The sequence below is a fragment of the Danio aesculapii genome, chromosome 17 (genome assembly GCF_903798145.1).
Source record: "Danio aesculapii chromosome 17, fDanAes4.1, whole genome shotgun sequence".
Lineage (NCBI taxonomy): Eukaryota > Metazoa > Chordata > Actinopteri > Cypriniformes > Danionidae > Danio > Danio aesculapii.
In genome coordinates, this window is record NC_079451.1 from 48,726,179 (window position 1) to 48,753,655 (window position 27,477).

The window sequence follows — 27,477 nt, forward strand, 5'->3', positions numbered from 1 at the left end:
CGTTTGTTTGTCTTTGTATGTATTTCTGTGCATTTTTTTATTTATTTATTTGTATTATTTGTCTATGTATGTAACTGTATTTGATCTACCTCTTTAATGAAAAAAAAAAAAAAACGCAGCACGTCTTTTTCACACTTCCTGGTTCCGGTAAGCCAAACAGCGGATCACAACATCCGGTTCCAATGCAACAGTGTATGATAGATCTCATTGCTGTTATTGCAGCATTCCCGACTGCTCCAGCTTAAAAAAAAAAACGACATCCTTACCTCAATTTCCACGAAAAGACACAGGACAGAGGAAATCATGGGTGAAATTAATTATACGGAATGAATGTCCTTCGTTTCAAGTGATATGCTAGAGTACGTTCATGTGCTGGATGCACTTCAAAACGGAGATCATTATGTTTTATCAAATATTGGTGGTCTTAGTTTTATTATGATGTGAAATTATAATATAGACAAAATTCCAGTTATCTGCCTTCCACAAACAAGTGCTCCTATCAAGATCATTAATATATAAGCAGAATTTTCCCCCACATTGGAATAATAGACAACTAATACAAACGCGATTTTTTTACAATAAAATTAATTTGGTCAGTCAGTTTTATAATAAAGATGATATACTTTTCTTACAATGAACATTCTCATCACAGTATCTCAATAACCCTGCAAGTTTTCAACTGTTATTGGTTCAATTCCTTCAGAGACCCAGATGTTATTTAGTGGTATTAATCAAGACCGTCGTCTTTTGATTTTACTAAAGCTTATGTTGGCAAAACATGTTTTACAGTAAACACCAAGAGTAATAATAGAGCTTTTCAAACTCTTTTCCAAACAGAAATCACTACTGTTCCTTATATGAAGTTTTATTGGATGTCTTTATTAAAGGGTGACTTGATTTGCTGAAAAAAAAGTGTGGCTGTTACCACAGAAATATCAGGTTAGAAACTAAATTAAAGAAATATCCTATAAACTTCCTATATAAAATATCCTATAATCTTCTCCACAGATTTTATTCAGCAAAACATTATTTACAAAAAATTAAAAGTGGAAGTGATGTAAATTGTATTTCTGTAATGAATACGAGGAGACGCTTTTACACTTATTTTGGTATTGTACATAATCAAAAGGAAGAGCTGCAAAAAACTATTAACAATTTTCAGTGTTCAAAACCTCTTTCATCATTGTGGGAAAATGTACTTTTTGGCTTAACTGTCTAATTTACTAATAAGCAACCAAATTTTAAGGTATTGATCACGGAACTATGCATGTATATTACCAGCATCAGAGACTCTTTATACAAGGAAGCCTACCCACTTTACAAAACTGTGACCTCTATAATGTATTGATTTAATTATTACATATGTACATTTTGTATATTTGTACTTTATTTATAATTACCCCCTGGCATGTATATTTTTTGTGTTGTAAAATGTTATTTGCTGTTCTTTAAATAAATAATAAAAACTTTCAAAGCAGATGAACAAAATGAACCGGAACATGAACTAACTTTAACCTGAAGATTCAGAAACACACCCTATACCAGGCATGGGCAAACTCGATCCTCGAGGGCCGGTGTCCCTGCAGAGTTTTGCTCCAACACTAATCAAACACACCTGAACACCCTAATTAGTGTCTTCAAGATCACTAGAAAGCTACAAGCAGGTGTGTTTGATTAGGGTTGGAGCAAAACTATGCAGGGACACCGGCCCTCCAGGATCGAGTTTGCCCATCCCTGCCCTATACGCTACAGACGGACTGTTTTGAACATATTTGCTTTAAAATTGAGTAATTAGTGTTAAACTGAAGTGCTTTAATAGAATCGTATTCAAACACAACAACAAATATCTTTATATTTTCCGGTGAGTTGGGGCTAAATTATGTTTCCAAACTTGAGTAAACCTTACGAGCATTAAGCAACCTGTCATTATGGGGCTCCTCGTTCTTTCTTATTGACCGATAGCAACTCGCCTGTATCTGACCCTGAATACAAAGGAAGGAGGGGGTTAGCACAGCTTACGGACAGCTACTAACATAAAACTAATCCTGCTGGATGTTAAATAGTTATTTTTGCTAACGAATGGCTTGAGTTAGCAGATCTTATGCTGTTGGCTGCACACCTTACTGCAACGTTGCAAACGCTTTGTGTAAGACACATTTTCTGCACAAATTCCTTTTAAATGCTGATTTATTTAGGCTACATCAGTTTTAAACATTAACCAAGCAAACAACCTGTTCTTGTCCAAATTACGGCAAAGTTGACAGTGAAAATGTCATCCGATGTCCTGAGGCTGTCATGTTTCTGTGACTGTAAGCGAAACCGGAAACAGCGAAGCATTGCTTCGGAGGGCGCTTCAGGTATTCAATTCCGCTGTGAAAAAGGTCTATTAAGGCGAGGCGACCTGGAAACAGGAACGGGACAGGACGAGAGACAGAAAGAGAGAGACACAGACACACACACACACACACACACACACACACACAACGGCACAGAAACAACCCAATACCAATACGCGCATGCGTAACAATAACTGCAAACTCTAATATATCAACAAAAAAAAAGACTTGCTTTAAACTTGCTTTAACAGATTCAGTGAATATATATTTATCTTGTTGAAAATGCACTGATACAGCAAATAAATCCATGTGCATCCTGCTATAAATCACTTTTTTACATTACTTCACAATATTCATAATCTGCCTGTAGGTATGGAGATATCAATACGGTATCTCCAGGTTAACGTCGTAATTTGTTTGGCATAATTTAAATGTAATGGCACTAAATCGCTCTCTATATATTTTGCATTCTACATTGGACTGGAAAGAAAGTAATAGCTGCAAAACATTTCGTGAGGAACTTCCTTCATGACCATATGTTCAAGTACTGGGCTAAATATGGACCAAATCTGAAAGGGCAAAACAAACACCACGTCGATATTTGGTCTATGTTTGAACCAAATCCGATGGGCAAAACAACCACATCGATATTTGGTCTATGTTTGGACCAAATACAGACCAATTTTCGACATCGATATTTTGGCTAAATTAAGTCTGCGATGGGCCGACTTGATTTAGGCCAAAAAACGACGTCGAAATGACGTCTCGTGCTGGGTGGGCACAGACCAGTCTAAAGACTAGTCAGACTAATGCTATCTAAATAAAAAAAAGTCAGTGCCATGGTTTTGTCTCAGGAAATGTGTTTCTCCAAGGCATTTCTATAAAAGCTGCATTAATACCCTAGTTTAACTAAAGCCTTGACCTGTTTTAAACTAAGTCTTGTCTATAAAACTAGGCCTATTTGTATATGTATGTGTGTGTGTGTGTATATGTATATATATATGTATATATATATATATATATATATATATATATATATATATATATATATATATATATATATATATATATATATATACACACAAACAGTGTAGATCGAAAATGGTGAATTTATGAACACTTTTATATTATTCAGAAATACTTTACCCACATTGTTTTAAATTTGAAGATCAAAATGAGCTGAAACAAAACAATTCTTGTTTTTTTGGGGGGGGGACAACTTAATTGTTTTATGTTCAATCCACTTAAATTTGTCACTAAGTTAAATTAACTTCTTCATGTTGTCCGAACATACATCGATTGTGTGGAGCCCAACAATTTTTACACTGTAGTTTTGGCTACACCATGCTAGTAAAAATGTTAATGAGGTATATGGCGAAGCATGCTAATGGGACTTTTAATTTGCCAGTAACCTGGGTTAATGGTTTCCGGTGAAGTGTGTGCCAATGCCAAATATGCGCGTTTAAGGTCTGTTTTCTTTAATAATCAGCGATCTCCACTGACTGAGTGATATCCGATATAAAATGGGTCTCAGATTGCACAAGAAGCACAGCATTAAAGTAGATTTCCCCCGCCATGTCTTTATAATATGAGCATTTATTTTACCTCAGTATATTTAATGGAGCTTCTGCGCTATAGCCTGTCGATTCTGACGGGCGCGTGCAAGCAAATGGCTTTTTGTCTTGTTTTACGCTTGAGCAACTAAGTAAATGCCAAAGTCTGTTTAACTGATTGTATTTTAATTACATTACAACATCCATGCTGTGAAAGGAACTGTATAAAATGGAAAAAACTCACAATAACAGCTCACCGGAAGTTTATCAGTATGGGAACAACAGCTCGGCATATACCCTTTTCATATTCATTCAATATTCATTCAGAACAGACCTTCGGTTCACTCAGAAGGCAGTGAAATGATAAATTTGTGTCACTTTCTCTTCGCTGATAAGATATACAGCCAAGTACACAACGCAGGGGCGCCCCCAAGGGGTGGCCATGGCCACCCCTGGGGTAAACTCTGGCCACCCCTGTGGCTATCCCAATATGATTTTACTGTTGATATTATTAATTTAAATTATTACTAATTAATATTTACTTACGTAAATTCCCAATATTTTAATAAATAAATAAAATGCAGCCACTAAATTATTGTTGGTGCCACTGACGTAGGTAGCTGATTCACTGCATCTTCCCACACAAGACCAAGCAAAGAACAAATGAAATGACAATTAAATAAAAGAAATGTAACTAACCTCTGCATCAGCCAATGATATATTAATTGTTCATGTGCTTATTATATACAGTCACCACAGAAACTTGATAGGAACCGGCAATTTTATGAACCATCCCAGCCCTAATGAATAGTTAACAAAAATGTTGGTGAAATATTAATAACATGGAATTTTTTTCACAAAATTTCCTGGTCAAAATAAATTCTTTCAAGCACATATGAACAACAGCAAGTAGGCAAAAATCTACCTAGCACTAATATCAAAACAAGCAGACCCTTAAAATGAATTTGTTGCATTTGTGATGATGGTCGAGAATGAATCAATGCAATAAAAACCTAAGGAAGGTCTGACCAAGGAAGAACATCAAACATAAGCCGCCACTCCCAACCCCATATCCCTTCCAATCTATATCTATTTTTGTCTTCTCTAGTTTCCTATTGGCTGAGTTGGTGAAGCTGAGTTACAATGCAGACAATGTACTCAGATTTCTCCATTCACCACCACTATATCACCATATTTCACCTTAGTTTTAGTTTGGAGCAGGGAGTACCACCTTGATTATTTAATTTAGTTATTTGTTCCTTTATTGATGGGCTCCCCTCTCGCTCTCATTTTTATTACTTTTGTGTACAATTTGTGTTAATATAAATAATAATAATAATAATTTGGAAAACTCAAGCCACAGCCTAATGCCTTAGAGTCCTAATGCCCCAGTATAGCGATTTTTATTTTTTTTATAATGAACAAACAAGACGAGTATACAAGGCATGCCATCTATTTATTATTATTATTATTATTATTATTATTTATGAAGAGAACAGATTAACTTGTCAAGTTCAAAAGCATAAAGAACATTTTTATTTTTTCCCCACAGTGACATTAGAAGACATTAAAATACACCCTTTCTGATTACAGATAGATTACGGTTACTCTATGAACAAAACATAATAGGAATGTTTATTTTGGGCTGATCATTGGTCATTAACCAACAAAATTAGGATGCTAAATTAGAATTAAATTAAAACAGATAAGTCTTTTTCTCAAAATACCACTTATTCAAAACCCATGGGGTTTAGTTTAACATGTTAAATAGCATCTGAGGATTGTACACCTTCAACCCCTCTGTTAATAAAGGAAAATAAATCAATACAAAAATGTGAAATATTTAATTACTGCAATGAAATAGACAGGCCTACAGGAAATGTTTCACTTAATTCATTAAAACATTAGGAAGGCATACAGCTACTGTATATACAACTATACAGTGTACAGTTTGCAGTTCTTATAAATGCACATTACTAAAAAAATGTAGTTTTGCTTTAATTATAAGATATCCATTTAAAGAGCAAAATTTCATAATAATTCATTCAATATCTTCATACAGCATGATCTTTACTTTTGGTATTATTTAAGCCAATCTGTTTTTGGCATAAAAGAAAAAACAATAATTCACTCATTCGCTGTATTTTAGCTATCGACAACAACAAAAAATCACTGTGAAACATAAGACAAGTCACATTTAAACAACTTTTCAAAGGTCCACACTTAGCTGATGACTGATAAAGCGTGTTTGGCATGCTGTTATGAGAGAGAGCCCTGAGCTCAGAAGATCCTCGAGCCCGGGGCTCCATCCCATTCCGTAGGGCGAGAGGAGAGTTTGAGCTCTGGTAGGTAGGGGTGTCAAAATTAACTGTTTATTCGGTTCACCGTGATACAGACGATGACAATTTGGTATAGGTTTAGTAATAATCATAACCGGTTATTATATACTGACGTCATTTATCTTATATGCGCTATGTCGCCCTAGCTTACTATGGTGAGGGAGGCGAGTGAGAGTATTTACAATGCTCCAACTACTTAAAAACGCAGAAACTGTGCACAATTTCACTGCATGTGTGTTTGCTGGACAGTCTTTCACTGACTCTTACAGCAGAAGCCCCCTATTTCACTGTGATTGAGAGAATGAAAGTAAACTCCATTTATCTCTCTCACTGTGGCCCATTTGACCTGCTGCGTGATGTTTCCTTTCCTCTCGGCTGTTACAGCGATACTTCTGGATTCAGACACGAGCGCATGCCTGCAGAGTTTTCTCCACCGTGTCTATCATGGATCAGCTGTGATCACCGCTGCCGTTTTTCAATGTCACTCATCTGGGAAGAGCACCAGCGTATAAAAATCACAGCCCTTTCTGTTGAGTGTGTGACCAATCAAAGGGGTGTAAGAAAGAACAAGGCTCAGAAATACTTGTGTTGTTTATATATATATGACTGTTTGTATTAAAGGACAACATTGTATTACAGATAATATATAAATATAAATATATTTATACATTTTAATACAAGAATTGCTGCTGTGAAGAAAATATAAGACTGTGTATGGAAAGCATCGTCAATGCGCCGTGATGCACCAAGATATCGAATTGAGCCAAATTGAGGGCCTGATAATCGTAACCAAACCGAACCGTGAGACCAGTGTAGGTTCACACCTCTACTGTTAGGTCTCGAGAACTCCCCTGAATTTATCCTTCCGGCCTGTTCTTTGATTATTGGAGTTTGTGCATTGAAAGCTTAGTAGTCATATATGGTGCCAATTTGGTTTCTTCAATTCACCTATAGCGCATGTCTTTGGACTGTGGGAGGAAGCCAGAGGAAACCCACGCGAGCTCGTGGAGAACTCCAAACTCCACACAAAAAAAGCCAACTGACCCAGCAGGTACTCGAACCAGCAACCTTACTGCTGTGAGGCAACAGTGCTAACCACTGAGCTGCCATGCCACATTATCCTGGATCTAGGAAAGAGGGGAAGGAGTAGGGGTAGATATAGGGGGATCCTTCAAGACGAAGATAACTGAGGTAAGAAACACTGGTTATTTATAGTGTGTTGGGATTCATCTGATTGGTGAATCATGTATTAGTGAATGCGGGACCAGCCGTGGTCAATCATAATCATATGATCCTCTCTAAATCAGTTTATAAATAAACTCCACTAATTACTTTAAAAGTGCAATATTGCATTGATCAGTCAAAATGCTTCAAACACATACAAATTAACCAAACTACACTTTATCTGTACCTGCCTGAACCAAAACCTTTCTCCTGGTGAACTTGGACATAATCTAATGCTTGCCTTATACTGATGCAGATCAGGGATAACAAGGGAGGTTAAATTAGACCAAAGTTTTTGTGTGTGTGCTTCTGTAAATTAGTCAAAGAGAGATGGTGTTTTTCATACACACAGCTGTGTATGTTAGTTGCTTTATATTGAAGGCTGTTCGATCTTACACAAAGACACCGAGCTACCACAATAGACTGTAAATCCAGCATAGAGGGGTTCAGTGAATGTGGTGTTGAATGTGTGTAAGTGTGTGAGTGTGTGTGTTTTAGAGACGCTGTAAAAGGATAGAGATCCAGCTGACCAGTTCAGATATACTCCTACGCTGTTAGAGTGATGTAAAGGAGCATGTATATTTGTGCTTTTATTATTGTGGCTGGCAGTGAGTCTCCCTTTAAACCAGTTCAGACTCCAAGACTTTTCATTGAGTCCAAACCAACAGTCATCACTAGATTCTTTCCTATTGATTTCTTTGTATGTCACTGATATATTAACTGCATTCCCACTACATTCAGCCTCCCAGTAACAGCGTCCAGAAAGACTCTCCTTACACAGAACCTGGTAACACCAATCAAATCTCTCTGGATGATCAGGATACGGCTGCTTCTCTTTCACATATGTCACTTTTCTGTTATTCCCAGACAGAGCAAGACGAGCATTTGCTGTGCTTGAATCCAGCGTGAGATCACATGCATCTGAACACAAGAAAAAAAGTGTGCTTCTTGTGAATCTAAAACAAACTCTAAAACAAACACGAACAAAAGTATTAGGCTGTGTGCTTGTGACTTACATTTGTGTGGTCCTGTCATAATCCTGATTTTTCCTCCATGCTCCATACTATAAAACAAAAGATTTTCAGAGCCAAAACAAAGACATTTATTCAGAAAAGCTGTTCAACCTAAAGTCAATTCAACTTCATAAATGATCTCAACTTTGCTTTCCTAACAAAAGGGTGATTAAGGTCCAGTCATTATAAACTGACCAACTGAATAGCATAATATAATACTCATAAAATGAGTACATTGCATGTATTATTAACTGAAATTAGAAGTCAGTCATTAGATGAAATATGTTTTCTCTTTTAATGAAAATCTTTCGAAGACCTCAAACTGTACCTGTAAAACTTGCGGTAAAAACAGCAGCTGTTTGCCAAAACGTAATCATTAAAAATACAATAGGAATGTAAATTAAATTTGTACATTTTACAATAGATTACCAGATTTTCTACTCTTTTTGTCATACACCAATGTTTTCAAATACTAACATCTACACCAGTGTTTCCCAACCCTGTTCCTGGAGGCACACCAACAGTACATATTTTGAATGTCTCCCTTTTCTGACCCATTAACTTCAGGTTTTGGAGTCTTTTCTATTCTTCTGATGAGTTGATTCAGGTGTGTTTGATTAGGGAGAGGTTGAAAATGTGTACTGTTGGTGTGCCTTCAGGAACAGGGTTGGGAAACACTGATCTACACAACTTAACTTGGTTACACGGACAAAAGCACAATTGTAAGCAGGTGTGGATGAGAAAGTCATGATGAACCCATGTTAATCACAAGCAACTTTTCCCACAAGAAAAAAAGAACTATACTAATATACAGAAGATACTCAATGTCTTTCACACAACTACTAAACATGGTAAACACGGTATCATGTTTACCACACATAAAACAAACAATATTAATATACATTATTAAATGATTAACATTGTTTATCAACATTAGATGTCGCATGAAACTCTGATGTGCTTTTTATAAAATAAATCCTAATTACTGCACATTTTTGTATTGAAGTCTCATTAACGCTGTAGCTGGTGTATTCTGACAGAACTATCATATGCCTTTGTTTGTAGTGTGGTCCTGAAAAATCAGTTTGAAGGGCTACATGGCCCTTCCCTATAGCCCTATGCCACCAAACTAAAGAGAACTGGGATCCCACTACCCCTTCACATGAACACCTGAAACAAAGGGTTAAGGGTAGAATTGGGCTTGGATTTAGTGCAGAGATATAAAGAAGTTTTAACTTTACATTGTGCACATGTTGAACATACTTGAGTTTGTCCAGTCTGCAGTTTGGCTCAGAGAGCAGCTTGACTCCTGAATCTCCTGGGTGATTGTAGCTCAGATCCAGCTCTCTCAGGTGTGAGAGATTTAATCTCAGAGCTGAAGCCAGAAAACTGCAGCCTTCCCTGGTCACCATACAGCCAGATAATCTATAAACACACACAAACACTCAACATCACATCTCTTTAAGTGACTTTGAAAGTCATTGTACAACTTATTATATACTGGAAAAATCAGTTTTATAATGACAGAATTATAATGTGCAGATCTTTTTTATCATGTGATGGACTCATTTAACTGTTTGCATGGGTTTCCTCCAGGTGCTCTGGTTTCCCCCGACAGTCCAAAGACATGTGGTACAGGTGAATTGGGTGTGCTAAAATTGACCATAGTGTATGAGTGTGTGTGAATGTGTGTATGGATGTTTCCCAGTGATGTGTTGCAGCTGGAAGGGCATCTGCTGTGTAAAACATGTGCTGGATAAGTTGGTGGTTCATTCCACTATGGCAACCCCAGATTATTAAAGGGACTAAGCCGGAAAGAAAATGAATGAATGAATGAATGTCTAAAGTGTTGACAAAACAGGCGATTTTGCTCACATTTTAAGATTATAAGGCAGAACAGCATGAAACGCCATCAGTCTACAGAGATTTCCCAGTATTTCTCTGTTGCAATCGGGAGATTACAATAATTAACCCTCGAAAAAGCAGATTACTATAGTATAAATACAGCACTAATGACTTAGAGTGTCACTTACCGGTTTTATAATGATTTGATCAGCTGTAATTTGAAATTCAGTGCACCACTTTTGCACAATTGCCTGAACCCAGAGTTACTTTAGCTAAACTTAGTTATAGTGTCTGTTTATCATCACCCTAGCAAATTTGACATTTTATTCAGTGATTGAATTACTTTCATGTGCAAGAAAATACAAACTCTGATTCTTTAAGGCACACTTTTATATGGTAATTTATTTAAGATGAGGTATCAGATATTAGGAGATCAGGATAAAAAGAAGAGGGTACCTTTGATTTCATAAACATGTGGAACTTCATCATTATTACCTCAGTATGTTGAGTTGACAGTGTGGACTCCTCAGTCCATCAGAGAGCAGCTTCACTCCTGAATCCTGCAGGTCATTGTGACTCAGGTCCAGCTCCATCAGTGAGTTTGAGGATTGTAGACATGAAGACAAACTTTCACAGCACTGAGCAGTGAGATTACAGGCAATGAGTCTATAAAACAAGATGAAAAAGTGGAGATGGTGGGTTCCAGCATTAGTCTCTCAAGTCTTATGATTATCATGTCATTGATTCTGTTCAATCTGATGTGATGTTGTCAGGAAAGTTTCAGTACATCATAACATGGGGTGTCAAAATTAATTGTTTCTACGATGCACCAAGATGCAGATGCAGATGATTCAGTAATAGATCATAGCAGAGCTGCACGATTCTGGCTAAAATGAGAAGCGCAATTTTTTTGCTTAAAATAAAGATCATGATTTTCTCACGATTCTGTAGATGTAAAATAAAGGTTTATATGAGTAGGTTATTATTATTGTTATTTCTCAAACATGCGGTAAAAAACTATAATAATATTATGTGTAGGTCTACTGTTGGTTACAATGGTAAATTTTGTATAGACTTGAAATGGTGGACTTGAACAGACATTAAACTGGTCCTGGTCATTAATGCACAGTATAGTGATGACATCAGAATACAACTATTCATAATTCTGATGTTGAATTATTATGTATGAGACATCTGCTTGCAATCTGTCATTGACAACATTATTTTTTCTACTGATAAACCAGACATTTTGTCATTATCAAATTCCCTCTTGCATTATATTCAACATTATAGGCTGGAGTAGTTATACTGACACTTAAACATTTATTTTCATGCACAACACTCTGTGTTCGCTAAGAAAGAGAGAAAAAAACATATCAAACGCTTGTCGTAATCATAAATCTTTAATGCGATATGATTATTTAAAGGGCACCTAGGTTAGCCCTTTTTTCAGATTTAAGATAAGTCTTTTGTGTCCCCAGAATGTGTCTGTGAAGTTTCAGCTCATAACATTAGAAAATGCCATCAGAGTATTTGTTATAGCTGCCTGAAGTGTCTGTATTATAGCCGGTAAAACTTGGTTGCAGTTTTTTTTGTACTGGGCCTTTAGGCTAGTCCTCCCCGCCCACCCTTCCCACGTTCCTGTCAGCAACATGGCTCAGTCGCCGCCCTCGGCTGCCTCAGGAAGCAGATCTCACGTCGCATTTGTGAGAAATACTACAGTAAGAACTTTACCAATCTGTATTGATGCATTTTTTGTGAGTTGCAAGAGAGAGAGAGAGAGAGAGAGAGAGAGAGAGAGAGAGAACGTGCGTTTAAAATTGTTCTGACACGCGGCTGTGCTGATGAAGTAAAGCTAAGCTAAATCGCTGTAATTCATTACACACATGCTCTGTTTTAAAACATTTTAAACTTGTGAAACTCACTCTTGATCACATTTGATGATGACTGATGATCCTAGTGAACTGAACACACCTTTTATTCCCGGTTGCTTTGCGCTCGTCCTCTCTTGATGATATGATTATACACGAGACTACCAGGACATGTTAATGCGCACAGCTGTCAATCAATATTGGTGGGCGGGGGGAACGCTCTCCTACGTAAAGTTGCAGTCGGTCTGAAAACCGCTCCAATTGGTCCACCGTTTTTATGTTGTTAAATTTGAAAAAAAGGACTGGGTGTGCTTATATCACCCCAATATGACTGTCTACATCTACACACATGTCTGTCCAAACAGCTTTAAAAGTAGATTTTTTCACCATAGGTGCCCTTTAAATGATGTGTGCGCTTTCGGTTTCATTTTCACTGCTAAGTGGTTAATACTTCCCGCTCGGCTCCCAAACAATCACTCTGTGCCACAAACTGAAAGTTATTTACAACTTTATTACCTGTTATTCACAGCCTATGCAGGTTCTGTTCACTAAAGTAGACTTCGTTCACAGGCACACGCCCTCTCTGTGGTAACAGGTCACAGTCAGCAGCTCATGCCACGTGTGATTTCGCGGCCGCGAATAAATCATTACATGAAGGCAGAAATGACATTTTTGGGTGAATTATACCTTATAAATACAGTATGTGACTCTATCAACACCATTTGGTATCCACGTTGCTGAACACTTTGCTGAACAATGTAAAGACTTATGCAGCCGCCTTTGCTTCTCTCCTGAACTTGAAAATATGATTGGCAGAATCGTAGAAATGCTGGATTAAGATCGCCTAGGGGGTCGAATCGAGATCGCAATCTTTTTTCGATTAATTGTGCAGCTCTAGATCATAATCGTTTTTATGTACTACTGTCATTCATCTTATATCTTATATGCCCTATGCCACATTTAAAAAGAGTTTTCTCTGGGCAGGTACAGTTCATATATCTGACTGTTTGAAATAAAAGACAAAATTGTATGTGTTGTAAAACAATTTTTGTATGAAAAGAGGGTACCTTTGATTACATTTACATGTTTCTTTCATCATCTTTCTTACTTCAGTATGTTGAGTTGACAGTGTGAACTCTTCAGTCCAACAGAGAGCAGATTCACTCCTGAATCCTGCAGGTCATTGTTACTCAGGTCCAGCTCTTTCAGTGAGTTTGAGGATTGTAGACATGAAGACAAACTTTCACAGCACTGAGCAGTGAGATTACAACAAGAAAGCCTGTAAACAGAGGATGGAAAAATTGAGTATAAAAAAATGATACCATATCCAGCTGGAGTGCCCATGAGCCGCCTGAGTCTAGCCACTTTTGCCATTAATAACTATTTTTCTGGACTCACACACTGCTGCTAATTGTATGCCTGTAACCTTTTTCGTTTTATCGATGTTTTCTTACCTTTCCTTGCTCTTTTTATCTGTGGACCGTTTCAACGTTTCTGATTGTTGCATTATTATAAAATTGGTTTGAGATCAATTGTTGTCATACATTTGACATTGCTGTTAGTTATAACAACATGATGAAGACTGGGAAAAATGTTTGCTCTGATATTCTTAGGCTATATCCCCCTATACCCTCAATCACTATTCTCTCCATTAGCCCACTAATATAATCCCACTTAATGAAGTGAATGTAAAAGAGAGATGAAAGGGGGATTTGGAGCACTCAGTGCTCCAAAATGAATGCAGTTTTGTTTGTGCTTTGCCTAATATATATTTGTGTGTGTGTGTGTGTGTGTGTGTGTGTGTGTGTGTGTGTGTGTGTGTGTGTGTGTGTGTGTATATATATATGACTGACTGACAGACTGACTGACAGGTGCATGATGCGTGAGGCCAGCTAACCACGACGAATAGCTGTTTCACTTTACTTCAAAACGCATTATTATTGCTCTGTAGGTCTATTGGAGACATTCATTATTATATTCCTAGCAAATCTAATAAATGTTGGAGACATACTCGTTACATAAACGCACTAAAATTGTACTTCAACACTGTTTATTTGAGAGTGCACAAGAAGACCTGCACTTGAGCAGCGTATAATTGAGGGGGCGTGCAAGAAGTTTTGTGCACGAGCAGAGGAAATCGGCGCACAAGCAAAGCGATCTCGACTTGTAATACTGCGCTTACGACATTTGAAATAAAGCCACAGGTAGTTGGTAGATCTGTGTAATAAAGGCCTGCTGCCACAGCTTGAAAAAATCCTAGAGGAAACACTGTATGTGTGTGTGTATATATATATATATATATATATATATATATATATATATATATATATATATATATATATATATATATACACACGTTAGGGGTGTAACAGTATATGTATTCGTCCCGAACTGTCACAGTACAAGGTTGATGGTTCGGTTCATGTGCTCACACAACGAATACAGTCAGTCCAGTCACTGGAGTTAGACTTAGAAGCGACATTTAGTGAGATGTTTATTAATCTTTTTTTTCTTTGAAATCTAGTAGAGATGCTCCCATCAGGATTTTTGGAGATGATACCGAGTGCCAATTCCTAGTCATGGTGATCTCTCCTTACCTAGGATAATAGGTAAAACTAAGGATGCTGCATATGATCCTATATTTCATACATTATTATTATTACTGGATATAATCTTAAACATGTCTCCTATAACCATTTAGTGTGGACAGAAGCAGCTTTACAGAAGATAATGGATAATATGCAGGACACTCGTGGAGCTTCTGGGAAAAGTCATACTGTTGGACACAAGATGGGGCCGATTGCTCCACTCGCATCACAGCAACTCAAAACACTGGATATACAATTGTTACAACACACAGACCATCAATCGCGTGATTCGTGCCAATAAACTGTATAAACAGAGGTCGTACCACATCTCTATTTACCTCCTCACATGTTGTAGTGCTGCTATCTGTATACCCCAATGTGCGCATGTGGGTCTTCCTCTGCTTGTAAACTCATAAACAAACACTTGATATCAATTCATACGATCGGCCAGACTGGCAAGTACTGTTCCAGTCATTAAATGTGATTATCAGCCAATACCAATCTCCAGCTGATCGATCGGAGCATCCCTAAAATCTACCATTAAGCTTAAATACAGGTAAAACTCAAAAGAGTTAAGTCATAAAACTAAACATTATTTGACTAAACTTAAACTTCCCATGACCTTCTATTTCTGAAGATTTACGCACAAAAATGTATATGTAAAGCTTCATCGCATACATTAGTACTCACAGAGCTTTTCTGCAGTTGACCACAAGTGGAATCAGTCTCAATCTCCCTTCATCTGATGTGTTGTATTTCTTCATATAAAACTCATCCAGCACGTCCTCTGATATCTGAAGCATGTAGGCGATTGTTGAGCAGAGAGACGGAGAAAGAAGATCCTCTGAGTCATTGTTTGATTTGACAAACTCCTGAATCTCTCCGTAGAGAGTCTGATCCTTTATTTCCAGCAGACAGAGAAACAGATTGATGCATCGTTCAGCTGAGAGATATTCCTGACCCTTCAGTTTGAGTTTAATGAACTGTGTGATGTTCTTCAAAGTGTCTGAGCTGTCTTCTATGTGTTTCAGTAGATCCTGTAAGAGTCTCTGATTAGACTCCAGTGAGATTCCCAGCAGGAACTGCAGGAAAAGATCCAGGTGTCCATTTTTACTCTGTAATGATTCATCAACTGATGATTTAAGTAGCTCATTCAGAAAGCTTTTGCTTAGGTTACCCAGAAATCCTTCCTTCTGAAACAACTTCAGTGATTTATTATTGACATGGCAGTAAAACACGTACAATGCAGCCAGAAACTCCTGAAAACTCAGATGAACAAAGGCGTATACTTTCCTTTGGTGAATCACTGATTCCTCCTTAAAGAGCTCTGTGCAAATCCCAGAATACACTGAGGCATCAGTGACATCTATGCCGCTCTCAATCAGGTCCTCCTCATAGAACATCACATTGCCCTTCATCAGCTGTGTGAAAGCCAGTTCAGCAAGTTTCACAATCACATCTCTGCTGGACTGCAGGAGTTTCTCAGGATCTCTCTCTTCATACTTCTGCTTCCTCATGCTGATCTGAGTCAGCAGGAAATGGATGTACATTTCAGTCAGAGTTTGAGGGATTTCTGCTCCGTCATCTTGGTTCAGGAGGTTTTGAAGCACAGTGGCTGAGATCCAACAGAAAACCGGGATGTGACACATGATGTGGAGGCTTCTGGATCTTCTGATGTGGGAGATTATTCTGCTGGCTTGATGCTCATCACTGATTCTTTTCCTGAAATATTCCTCCTTCTAAGGCTCATTGAAGCCCTGAATTTCTGTCAGACGGCTGATGTATTCGGAGGGAATTTGATTGGCTGCTGCTGGTCTGGAGGTGATCCAGATGAGAGCCGAGGGAAGCAGATCTCCTCTGATGAGGTTTGACATCAACACATCCACTGATGAAGACTCACTCACATCACTAACTTTCTCAATGTCTGAAAACTTCAGCGTCATTCTACTTTCATCCAGACCATCAAAGATGAACACAACTTTACACTCCTCATAGATCTTTGAGTCCAGATCATGAAGATCAGGATGAAAGTCCAGCAGAAGGCTGTGAAGACTGTACTGATGATCTCTGATCAAGTTCAGTTCTCGAAATGGAAGCACAAACATCAAATCTACATCCTGATTGGCTTTTCCTTCACTCCAGTCCAGAATGAACTTCTGCACAGAGACGGTTTTCCCAATTCCAGCGATGCCTTTAGTGAGAACAGTCTTGATTTGGTCTTTCTCCTCAAGTTCTGGTTTATTTAAGGGTTTAAAGATGTCATTGCAGTAGATTGGAGTATCTTGTGTTCTGGCTGTTTTCTCCATCTGTAAAACCTCATGTTCTTCATTCACTCCTTCACTCTCCCCCTCTATGATGTACAGCTGTGTGTAGATCCTGTTCAGAAGAGTTTGAGTCTCTTTTAGTTTGATTCCCTCAAATAATCTCTCATACTTGTTCTTCATGCAGGTTTTGTGTTGATCTCTGATACTCTGTCTGATGAGGGTCTGATGGGGCATCACTGATCTGATCAGACAATCTCTCTTTAATCTGCATAAACAGTGAGATAAGCAAAACAATTTCAAACATGCATGGAGATAAGATTTTTAGTATAGCATGTTCTTAACAATGGTTTGAATTTACAACACATTTACAAAATAGTGTGAAATCAGCCAGCGCCTAAAACAACTCCTTTTTCATTTGACATGAATTTCAGTCAAAAAATTTTAATCTAGCCCATTAATTCCAAATGCTTTGTTCAGAGAAACTACATTTATATCTGACCTCTTCCTTCTCGGGTAGTTGGGTTAAAGGCCATAGGCCTTTTTCTTTGGGAAGACAACCATGAATAGCCAAGTCAAAAGAAGTATACTTATACTGTATAAATGTCAAGCATGAATAGACTGATTTCACGAGGCCACAATTTAAAACAGCAAAATCGAGTCACAGACATGTTGTGTACCTGGCTGTATATCTTATCAGCGAAGAGACAGTGACACAAATTTATACTTTCACCACCTTTCGAGTGACCCGAAGGTCCATTCTGAATGAATAGTGAAAATAAAAAGGGATATTGGAGCTCTTTTTCAGCTAAGCTAAGGGAAATGGCACTAGTTAGCTAACGTTTCTTTCCCAAACACACGTTTTAGATGTCATTTATTAAACTCAAGTTAATGAACTGATTCTTTCACTATATTAGACTAGTCACGATACTGAATTTCCTTACTGAAATAAAAAAAACGTCCAAATCTGTTAACATTTAAGCACTGTTGATGGCATTCTTAAACAGCGCTGATTTGCCATTGTGTTCATGTGCTCAACAGAAATGACTGTGATTTGCCGTGAAGGTCATCAGTCCCCCACACTTCACTGATGTTTACAGAGTGCAAACACAGATGAGTGATCTGATTGATGAATTGACTGATCTTCGCAGCTTTAAAACGCTCCAGTGTCCGTGTATCTGTGTTTGCACTCGGTGAAGAGCGGTGAACTGATGACCTTCACGGCCAATCACAGTCATTTCTGTTGAGCACTTGCAAATCAGCTGTTTAAGAATGTGCTCAGTGGCGCTTAAATGTTAGCAGGAATTGGACGTTTTCTAAAACTTTAGTACCAGGACAACACTATTACAGACAACACCAGGGTGTGATACAGAGGACTGCATTGTTTTATCACTCACCGGGTTACATAGGCTGAAGCAGAGAAGCGTCATCACGGAATTTACCTGCTGCCATGAACTGAAGTCTAGGAGGACACTTGGGCTTTATTATTCTTGAAGAGATTGTGATGTTGTTTGATGCCTAATCTGCTTTTAACTGTTTAAATTAAACTGAACTGAAGGATATTAAAGTGATGTTTACACCATATCTGCATTTTGAAATCGCAGCAACAGCTGGAGATTTGTAGTCCACAGCATGTTGTTGCAATGTTAACAATGCTGATACTACACTTCCGGGTTTCTTCCCACCGCAGCCTTGCTTTTGTGTTTTAAAATGCCGGCTGCATGAAATAAGCGTATGGACTACTGGAAACATATCCTTGTTTACTGTATTTATACTCACTCAGGGTCAGAGGTCACTGCTCCATCACTGAATTCAGGGGGGCTCAGTATAGATCTGTCACTCTTTATAGACACACAGCTGAGATCTGGAGACTTCGCTTTGTGTGTTTGAACATCACTGAAGTCACTTGCAGCCCTGCAAGAACATGTCATATCTTTATATTTCAAAATGTTTTGACAGTATTTTGTAAGTCCTAACTGCTAGGGTAATCTGGGGGCAACTTACATTTTCCTACATACTGCACAGAATACTAGAAATAATACACTAGTCATCTTTTAATACAAGATACATCCATAGGTGCACCAATTATTAATACAATTGATATGTTTTCAGTAATAAGAACAAAACTTATTTTAAATTAAATGTAAATGTGATTAAGTGTTACAACTGCCCTCTTGGTGTTTTGGTGCAATATTAGTATCTAGCTGTAACGAGTGAGACAGGACTGAGAGTCATGGGATCAAGTCCCATGAAGAGAAACTCCAGAAAGATAAAAGAAGGACAAGATACAAACAGGCCTGGGGCAATTTATGTTTGGTTTCTGTTTCAGTTTAGGTAGCAGTCATCCATGAGGGGTTTTCACAGCCCATTTGTTTGGTTTATTTTCTAGATTGCTAGGCCGGTCACATTAAGGCATGGGACGATAACAGTTTTCAAGGTATACAGCGGTTTGGAACAGTCAAGGTTTTAAAACATTTTCTGTAATACCGTTCCTAAGGTATATGTAAGGTATATGTAATTTTTTTTGTTTTGTTTTTTAGGACAACAGTATCTCCAGCAGAAAAGATGCTGTTTTAAATTGTAAAGAAACTGTTTTTTTAAAACTAATGAAGAGAGCAGAAGTACATTATTTAGCCTAACATGTTTACTGCTCCAAATTATTTTAAACCTTTCAAAAAAATAAAATATATTGTTTTCAAAGGGGAAAAATGTTGTTTTTAACCCAGACATTTAAAAAGAAGAAGAAAAAAAAGTTAAACCGTGACATGCAAGGGTATCATACCGTCAGAATCTTATACCGGCACATGCCTAGTCACAATAATCAATATATCGACTTATCACATAACACAGTGTTTCCCAACCCTGTCCCTGAAGGCACACCAACAGTACACATTTTCAACCTCTCCCTAATCAAACACACCTGAATCAGCTCATCAAAAGATTAGAAGAGACTCCAAAACCGGAAGTTAAAGGGTCAGATAAGGGAGACATTCAAAATATGTACTGTTGGCGTTCCTCCAGGAACAGGGTTGGGAAACACTGACATAACACATGAACATGACTCAATCATTTTATGTGATGGGATATATATCGCCATATAACTCTATCTCTGTTCGAGGTGTCAGTATGCTTAAAAAACTGAATGTACTGAAAATAGATCTGGTAGCAGATATCGCAGCCTCTGTTCCTTTTTACCTTACACTTTTTTTGTTAACATTTATGATTTTTTATTTAGGACAGGGGTGTCCAAACTACGGCCCATGGGCCATCTGCGACCAGCAATCAGTTTTGTGGCGGTCTGCGAGGCTTTTTATAAACATTAATAGAATCTGGCCCGCTATACAAAAATTTACGTAATTCAGTAAATAACCACCGGGTATTACATGGCTTCAGTTAGGCAGCAGTTCCTGTTATGAAGTAAAACGAACCGAACAAACTGAAGGTAACATAACTGATAATCACGTTTTGGTAAGCCATGGCACAACCAAGAAAAAGGAAAATTAACAGTGAGTGCAGGAAATTTCAGTCTCGTTGGGGCAAAGAATATTTCTTCACTAAGGTCAGTGGGAAATGGGTTTCATTTGCCAGGAATCAGTTGCAGTAATGAAGGAATATAATATTAAAAGACATTATGAAACAAAACCTCAGGCCTTCAGCTCTTACACTGGTGCCGAACCAGATCAAAAAGTAAAACAATTAGCAGCTGCCCTATCAGCTCAACAACAGCAGTTTTTTCGTGCTAATAATGTGCAAGAAAATGCTACGCTGGCTAGTTATGAGGTAGCTCAGCTAATCGCACAGCACAGGAAACCCTTCACTAAAGGAGAATTTATAAATTTATGTATCTATCATATATATATGTCTGTGTGATGTATGTAAAATTTGGCCCGGGACAATAATTATTATTATTTTTTTGCATCTGGCCCTCGGCCCAAAAAGTTTGGACACCCCTGATTTAGGATATGCATTTTCATATTCTGATTTCAGTGCCTGATTATTAAATTGTAAAACAACTATTATTGAATAAAAAATTCTTAAGAATAAAATATGATGTGTTCTTTAGAAGTGTACTTGCATTGTGATGATATTATAGTTCTGGTGTCATGTAACTATTGGCATAAAATGGTCTTAAACTGACAATAATATCAGTTATCGCAATCTTTAACCAAACTTTAATGAAATTGTACAAAACAGAAAGATTTACAAGATAATCCAAAGAGATAATCTGGAGATTTTCTATATTTTAAAAAAAAAAGGATTCACATTTCCTTGTGTATGATTGGAGTAACTTGTCCCCAGTTTTTACTACTTAAAAGGAAAATAAAATTTTATTTTGTTCTGTTTAAAATATGGACACTACACAATGAAAGTCAATGGGAAATGAAAATGGTTAGCTATAAACAGTGTTTAAATTCATTCATGTTCAACAAAAAATAATGCATACAGGTTTGGAACAACAAAATGTTGAGTAAATGTTGTTCCAAACCTGCAATTTTATAGTCTGTAGTTGTTTAACACTTGTTTCTGTTCCACCTACTTCCTCTTAGTCTGATTAACTAATAAACTATTACAAAATATGAGATGACATCCTCTGATTTTATGAAACCAACCATCTTTTCACTTTTTCCAGATACAGATTTTGTAAACTTTAATTTCGTCAAAACATGAAAATTGTACTATTTATTTATTTGATAGTTTAACCTTTTCAAACAGAGCTGGGTAGGGTTACACCAGCTGATCGTAAGTTCTTTCTTAAACTGGAACATAAAGTCCACACTAGGGGCTTAATAACTACAAGCTAGTTTGTAACTAAATTTGTTCTCAGTTAGGTTGCACCACATGCTCTAAAGGCAAACCGTAGTTAGTAGGTCATAAGCTCTCCGTAAAGTCATGCCATAGTCTCACAGAATGACGTAATATCCATTAAAAAGCATTTAAATCATTAAACTGCTTTAAAATTCTCCCCCAAATGCATGCATGCGCATATATATATATATATATATATATATATATATATATATATATATATATATGGATAACTGTCCTATGAAAGGCATCACGGTGGCGCAGTAGCACGATCGCCTCACAGCAAGAAGATTGCTGGTTTGAGCCCAGGCTGGGTCAGTTGGTGTTTCTGTGTGGAGTTTGGATATTCTCCCCGTGTTGGCGTGGGTTTCCTCAGGGTGCTCAGGTTTCCCCCACAAGTATAGGTGAATTGGGTAACCTAAATTGTCTGTAGTGTATGTGTGTGGGTTGGGTTGCAGCTGGAAGGGCATCCGCTGTGTAAAACATATGATGGATAAGTTGAAGGTTCATTCAGCTGTGGTGACCCCAGATTAATAAAGGGACTAAGCCGAAAAGAAAATGAATGAATGAATGAATGTCCTATGAAAATGAAATTTTAAATCACATTTTTATAGTACATTAAATTACAGGCAGTAACTAACAGACAGCGCAAGCCATGAATGCACGCGAAATACACATGTAGTTATCAAAACATTAAACTTGATTTTTTTTATATCCTACATGGTGAAAATCATGAAGAAATTCTCATTTTAAAGAATTAAACTCTTTTTTCACAAACCGAAAAAATTACGTGATTTGGGAGAATATGAAGGCTTTGAGTAGAGGGAGATCATTCTTCATTATTATCGCGAGCTCCTTAATATAAACAACTCTCGCGGTCATCTCTTTTCTATCATTATACATGGAGGGGTGCTGCTGTAAATATTTAGTTGGAACTTAGTGGTATTTAAACTAAGTTCAGTGGTGCAACACAAAAATAATTAGTAGTGTGTAAGCTGTGACTTAGTGTCCCTTTAAGTCACAACTAGCCTATGTTTTAACTTATGCACTGCTGGTGCAACCGGCCCCTGTTGTATAGTTAACTACATACATAAAACTGCATACATAAATATATGTATCTTCAGAAAAAAATGCAACATCACAAATAAATTTTATGAATAATGGTTGACAGTTAATTCATCTTATTTTAATCAATATAGATAGGCTTATACACAATAATGCATAATGTCAACATAATAGATGTAATGTACAATACTGAGATGTGCAAGATATGTAAATGGCCATTCAATCAATATAAATATACAGTTAAATCAAAGTTTTTAAACTCACTCAGGGTCAGAGGTCACTGCTCCATCACTGAATTCAGGAGGGCTCAGGATAGATCTGTCACTCTTTATAGACACACAGCTGAGATCTGGAGACTTTGTTTTGTGTGTCTGAACGTCCTCATAGAGACTCTTTGAACAGGCAGCGCTGCAAGAACATTTTATATCTTTATACTTCAAATGTTTTGACAACTTTTTGTAAGTCCTAACTGGGGGCAACTTACATTTTACTACATAACGCACAGACTAATAGAAATACAATAGTTTGGTCATCTTTAATACAAGATACAAACATAGGTGCACCAATTAATAATACAATTGATTTGTTTTCAGTCATAAGGTCAAGACTATAATTTTAAATTAAACACACAAAGTCAGAGTGTTACAACTGCTACCTTAGTGTTTTGAAGCAGTTTTATCATCTAGCTACACATAGACGTAATGTACATTATTGAGATATGCAAGATATGTAAATGGCCATTCAATCAATATAAATATACAGTTAAATCAAAGTTTTTAAACTCACTCAGGGTCAGAGGTCACTGCTCCATCACTGAATTCAGGAGGGCTCAGGATAGATCTGTCACTCTTTATAGACACACAGCTGAGATCTGGAGACTTTGTTTTGTGTGTCTGAACGTCCTCATAGAGACTCTTTGAACAGGCAGCGCTGCAAGAACATTTCATATCTTCATACTTCAAATGTTTTGACAATTTTTTGTAAGTCCTAACTGGGGGCAACTTACATTTTACTACATAACGCACAGACTAATAGAAATACACTAGTTTGGTCATCTTTTAATACAAGATACAAACATAGGTGCACCAATTAATAATACAATTGATTTGTTTTCAGTCATAAGGACAAGACTATAATTTTAAATTAAACACACAAAGTGTTTTGAAGCAGTTTTATCACCATAGACGTAATGTGCATTATTGAGATATGCAAGATATGTAAACTGCCATTCAATCAATATAAATATACAGTTAAATCAAAGTTTTTAAACTCACTCAGGGTCAGAGATCACTGCTCCATCACTGAATTCAGGAGGGCTCAGGATAGATCTGTCACTGTTTATAGACACACAGCTGGGTTCTGGAGATGCTGGTTTGTGTATTTGTGCATCCTCCTCCTCCTTCTCTCTCTTCTCACAGACACTCATTTTAAAAGAACTGCAGAACAAATAAAATAAAAGAAATACAAATAAAAGAAAAATAATAAAATAATTGAAGAGTTCAGATGCAAAAACCTCTAAATGTCGTCTAAAATTTCCATCAAAAATGAACATTTTTCTCAGCCTCCTTCATTTACGTTGAGATATTTCACATTAAAGACTAGGAAAAAGACTTATTCTTTGCAATAAAAGTGATATTACAGAACATACACACAGGAGCCTGATAAAAATGCTAATTTTAGATGAAAAAATTCAGAAGGCAATTAGAGGTTTTTGCATCTAAAGTCTTCAGTTATCTTTAGTCATATAAGAAGAATAATAAAACATGTAACAATTCTATTCGTTTTCACTCCAAACAACATTAATAAATATATTTATAAAACATATTTAAGGTATGGATAAATCACCTGCCAATAGTTTTATAACTCCTAGAATCAATATACAAGCTGTGTCTGTATCTTTTATGACCTTCAGGACAATGAACTTTTAAGATAAACAACCTTTCACATTTAGACCAACAACAATTATTCGTGACCATGTACGTGACCACAACACTAGTCATAAGAGTCGTCAATTGTTTGAAATTGAAATTTATGCATCACCTGAAAGCTTTTTGGTTTGATATTTAATTGAGATACAACTATTTTAATATGTGTGTGTGGTATAGTAGCATTTGAAGATGTCTAAATGAACTGCTTTGGAAGGTTCTTTACTAATCAAAGACTGAGTTTTGATACATATCCACTAGGAAAATTACGAAATATCTCCATGAAACATCTTTACTTCATATTCTAGTGATATTTGAAAACGAAAAATCGATCATTTTGACCCATAGGCCGTCAATGTATTTTTGCTATTACTACAAATATAGCCTAATCATGCAAGATACGACCGTTTGTGGTCAAGACAAGAGTCACATTTGTGAATTAGCTCATAATGTCATTAGCTCCTTTTTAAAGGAATAATTAATTTTGTATTATGTAACAATTTAAGCAAACGTAACTATTTAGGTATTTAGAAGAGACTAAAGCGTATGAGAAATACATTTACGTTTGATTAAGATTGATTTACCTGTGCGTGAGAATGAATCAGGAAGTGTCAGTTCAGACTTACCTCCTCTGTCTCAGCAACCAAGAACATTAAACACAAACTTCATTCGGTTCATAATACCTCTAGATTGCAACATTAAACGGGTCTGTCCTCAAACTAATCTACATTATTCACAAACTTTTCGATTTTGTTGTCGTGTGCCGTCCTTCATATCACAAAATGGCATCTGTGGAAAACCGTTTCACTTTCAAAATCACATGACGTAGCAGCCAGGACAGGTATACAGTAGTTAACAGAAGTGGATCGCAGCAACCTTTCATCAAAGTTGTCCTAAAACTAATGAGCAACATCCATTCTTGTATTCGGACAATTCTGATAAACATTTTCCAATCCACTTCAAGCGTTGAATACATTTAATTTAGTATTTTGAATCCACCTGCTATGATTTGGGTTTCCTGGAGAGACTCAACAACGTTGGAAACTGTTTTATTTTTTTGACAGTGACAAGACTTGCACATTTATTGAAGGAATAGAGAGTTAAAATATGCTACGACTATTTATGTCCTGTTGTCAATTGCGCGTTGGACGTGAATTTGATTAGAACTACAAACGCTGGTGAAAAGTGTAAATAAACTACAAACCAGATGGACGCGCGAGACGAACCGTCAAGTAGAGAGGTTTCGATAACGATGTTTGTATGACTGTTAATTAATATCTAGCAACTGGAACATGTTTAAATCACGTTTTCCATGTTATATTTCATCTGCAACCACAACCTGAACATATTGAGACGTGTTGGAACGTCTGAATGCAAAATTATCCAAAAACCTGAGGAGATTTCTCTGCATGAAAGACTCGTGAATCTCATTGTCCTGCTGCACTGCAGTTCTCCAATAAGGTAGGAAATAAATATGACAGAAATGTGGATGATGTGTGGATGACTGACAGGACTCATAACTAAACGATCTGTTAACGAGCCCAAAGCCCAAAGCTTGCATACACTTATGTTATACACTCAGAAGTATATACTTTTCTTTCACAAAAAAGAACATACTTTTAAAGCGTAGTATAAGTGTGCGAATTGGGACAAAGCAAAAGGTTTCTTTTCAGTTCCATGATAAATTATGACAGGAATGAACAGACCGACCTCTAGTGGTGAGATAAACGTACTGCATTTATATATATTTATTTATATATATTTATTTATATATATATATTTATTTATATATATATATATATATATATATATATATATATATATATATATATATATATATATATATATATATATATATATATATATAATAAACCGTAAACCATGGTTCTGTACATTCTGCCTGATCACGTGCCCCAAAAAAGATAATTAAAATAAACAAAACAATGTCTTTTTACTGCTTTCTTTAATACCACAATATTTGTACTTTTACTTTCAGTATTTGAGTAGTAAATTTTAGAATAAACTACTTGAAGTACTTAAGTACAAAAATTGTTGAATACTTTAGCACTTCCACTTAAGTACTGTGCTTAAAGAGCACTTCAACTCCTACTCAAGTCACTTTTTTAATAGAGTACTTATACTTTAAGTCTGGGTTTCTAGTACTTCATACATCTCTGGGGCTACCTCAGATTCTGTTAATTCAGCTCTTTTTGTATGCACCTTTTGCTCTGCAAACTGACCAAAGTTAAAAGAGAAACAACAAATATATCTTGTGTTTTTCAATAAATTTGTTTGTGTTGGTTTTAAAATTTGTCATTACAAAGCCGCTAAAATGATTGGCCCAGCTAACTTTCTTTGTTTGACAATCTGGCCCAAACTGAATTTGTAATTGAATCGCCCTGGTTTAGTGCATATGGCAAATGTCTATTATTACAAATATATAGCTGAATAATTGTACTTTTCAACTAAAGGTTACATTTATTAAGACTACTGTGCATTTCAATGTGGTAATGTCAGTGGCCCACGAACGTCCTGCTTGTTATCATACCATTTCATAACTGTAACAAGAAGCAATTCAATCATATCTTCATGTTAAAACAGCTATCATATCATTATTTATCAATATGTGGACCTTTTTGGATTCTCAGAAG

General features: G+C 36.6%; 2 protein-coding genes across 2 annotated transcripts in view; both read right to left on the reverse strand.

Moving 5' to 3' along the window:
• Nucleotides 1–27,477, reverse strand: part of LOC130244123 (kelch-like protein 29) — a 747,683-nt gene that overhangs the window by 316,162 nt on the left and 404,044 nt on the right.
• si:zfos-364h11.1 (NACHT, LRR and PYD domains-containing protein 3) lies at nt 7,808–25,695 on the reverse strand. The gene is given in 11 exon segments (XM_056477092.1): nt 7,808–8,373; nt 8,469–8,515; nt 9,729–9,890; nt 10,806–10,976; nt 13,290–13,460; nt 15,460–17,298; nt 18,810–18,944; nt 23,166–23,309; nt 23,688–23,831; nt 24,176–24,337; nt 25,453–25,695. Coding segments are annotated over 10 exon segments (3,516 nt in total). The 5' UTR covers nt 24,328–24,337; nt 25,453–25,695; the 3' UTR covers nt 7,808–7,822.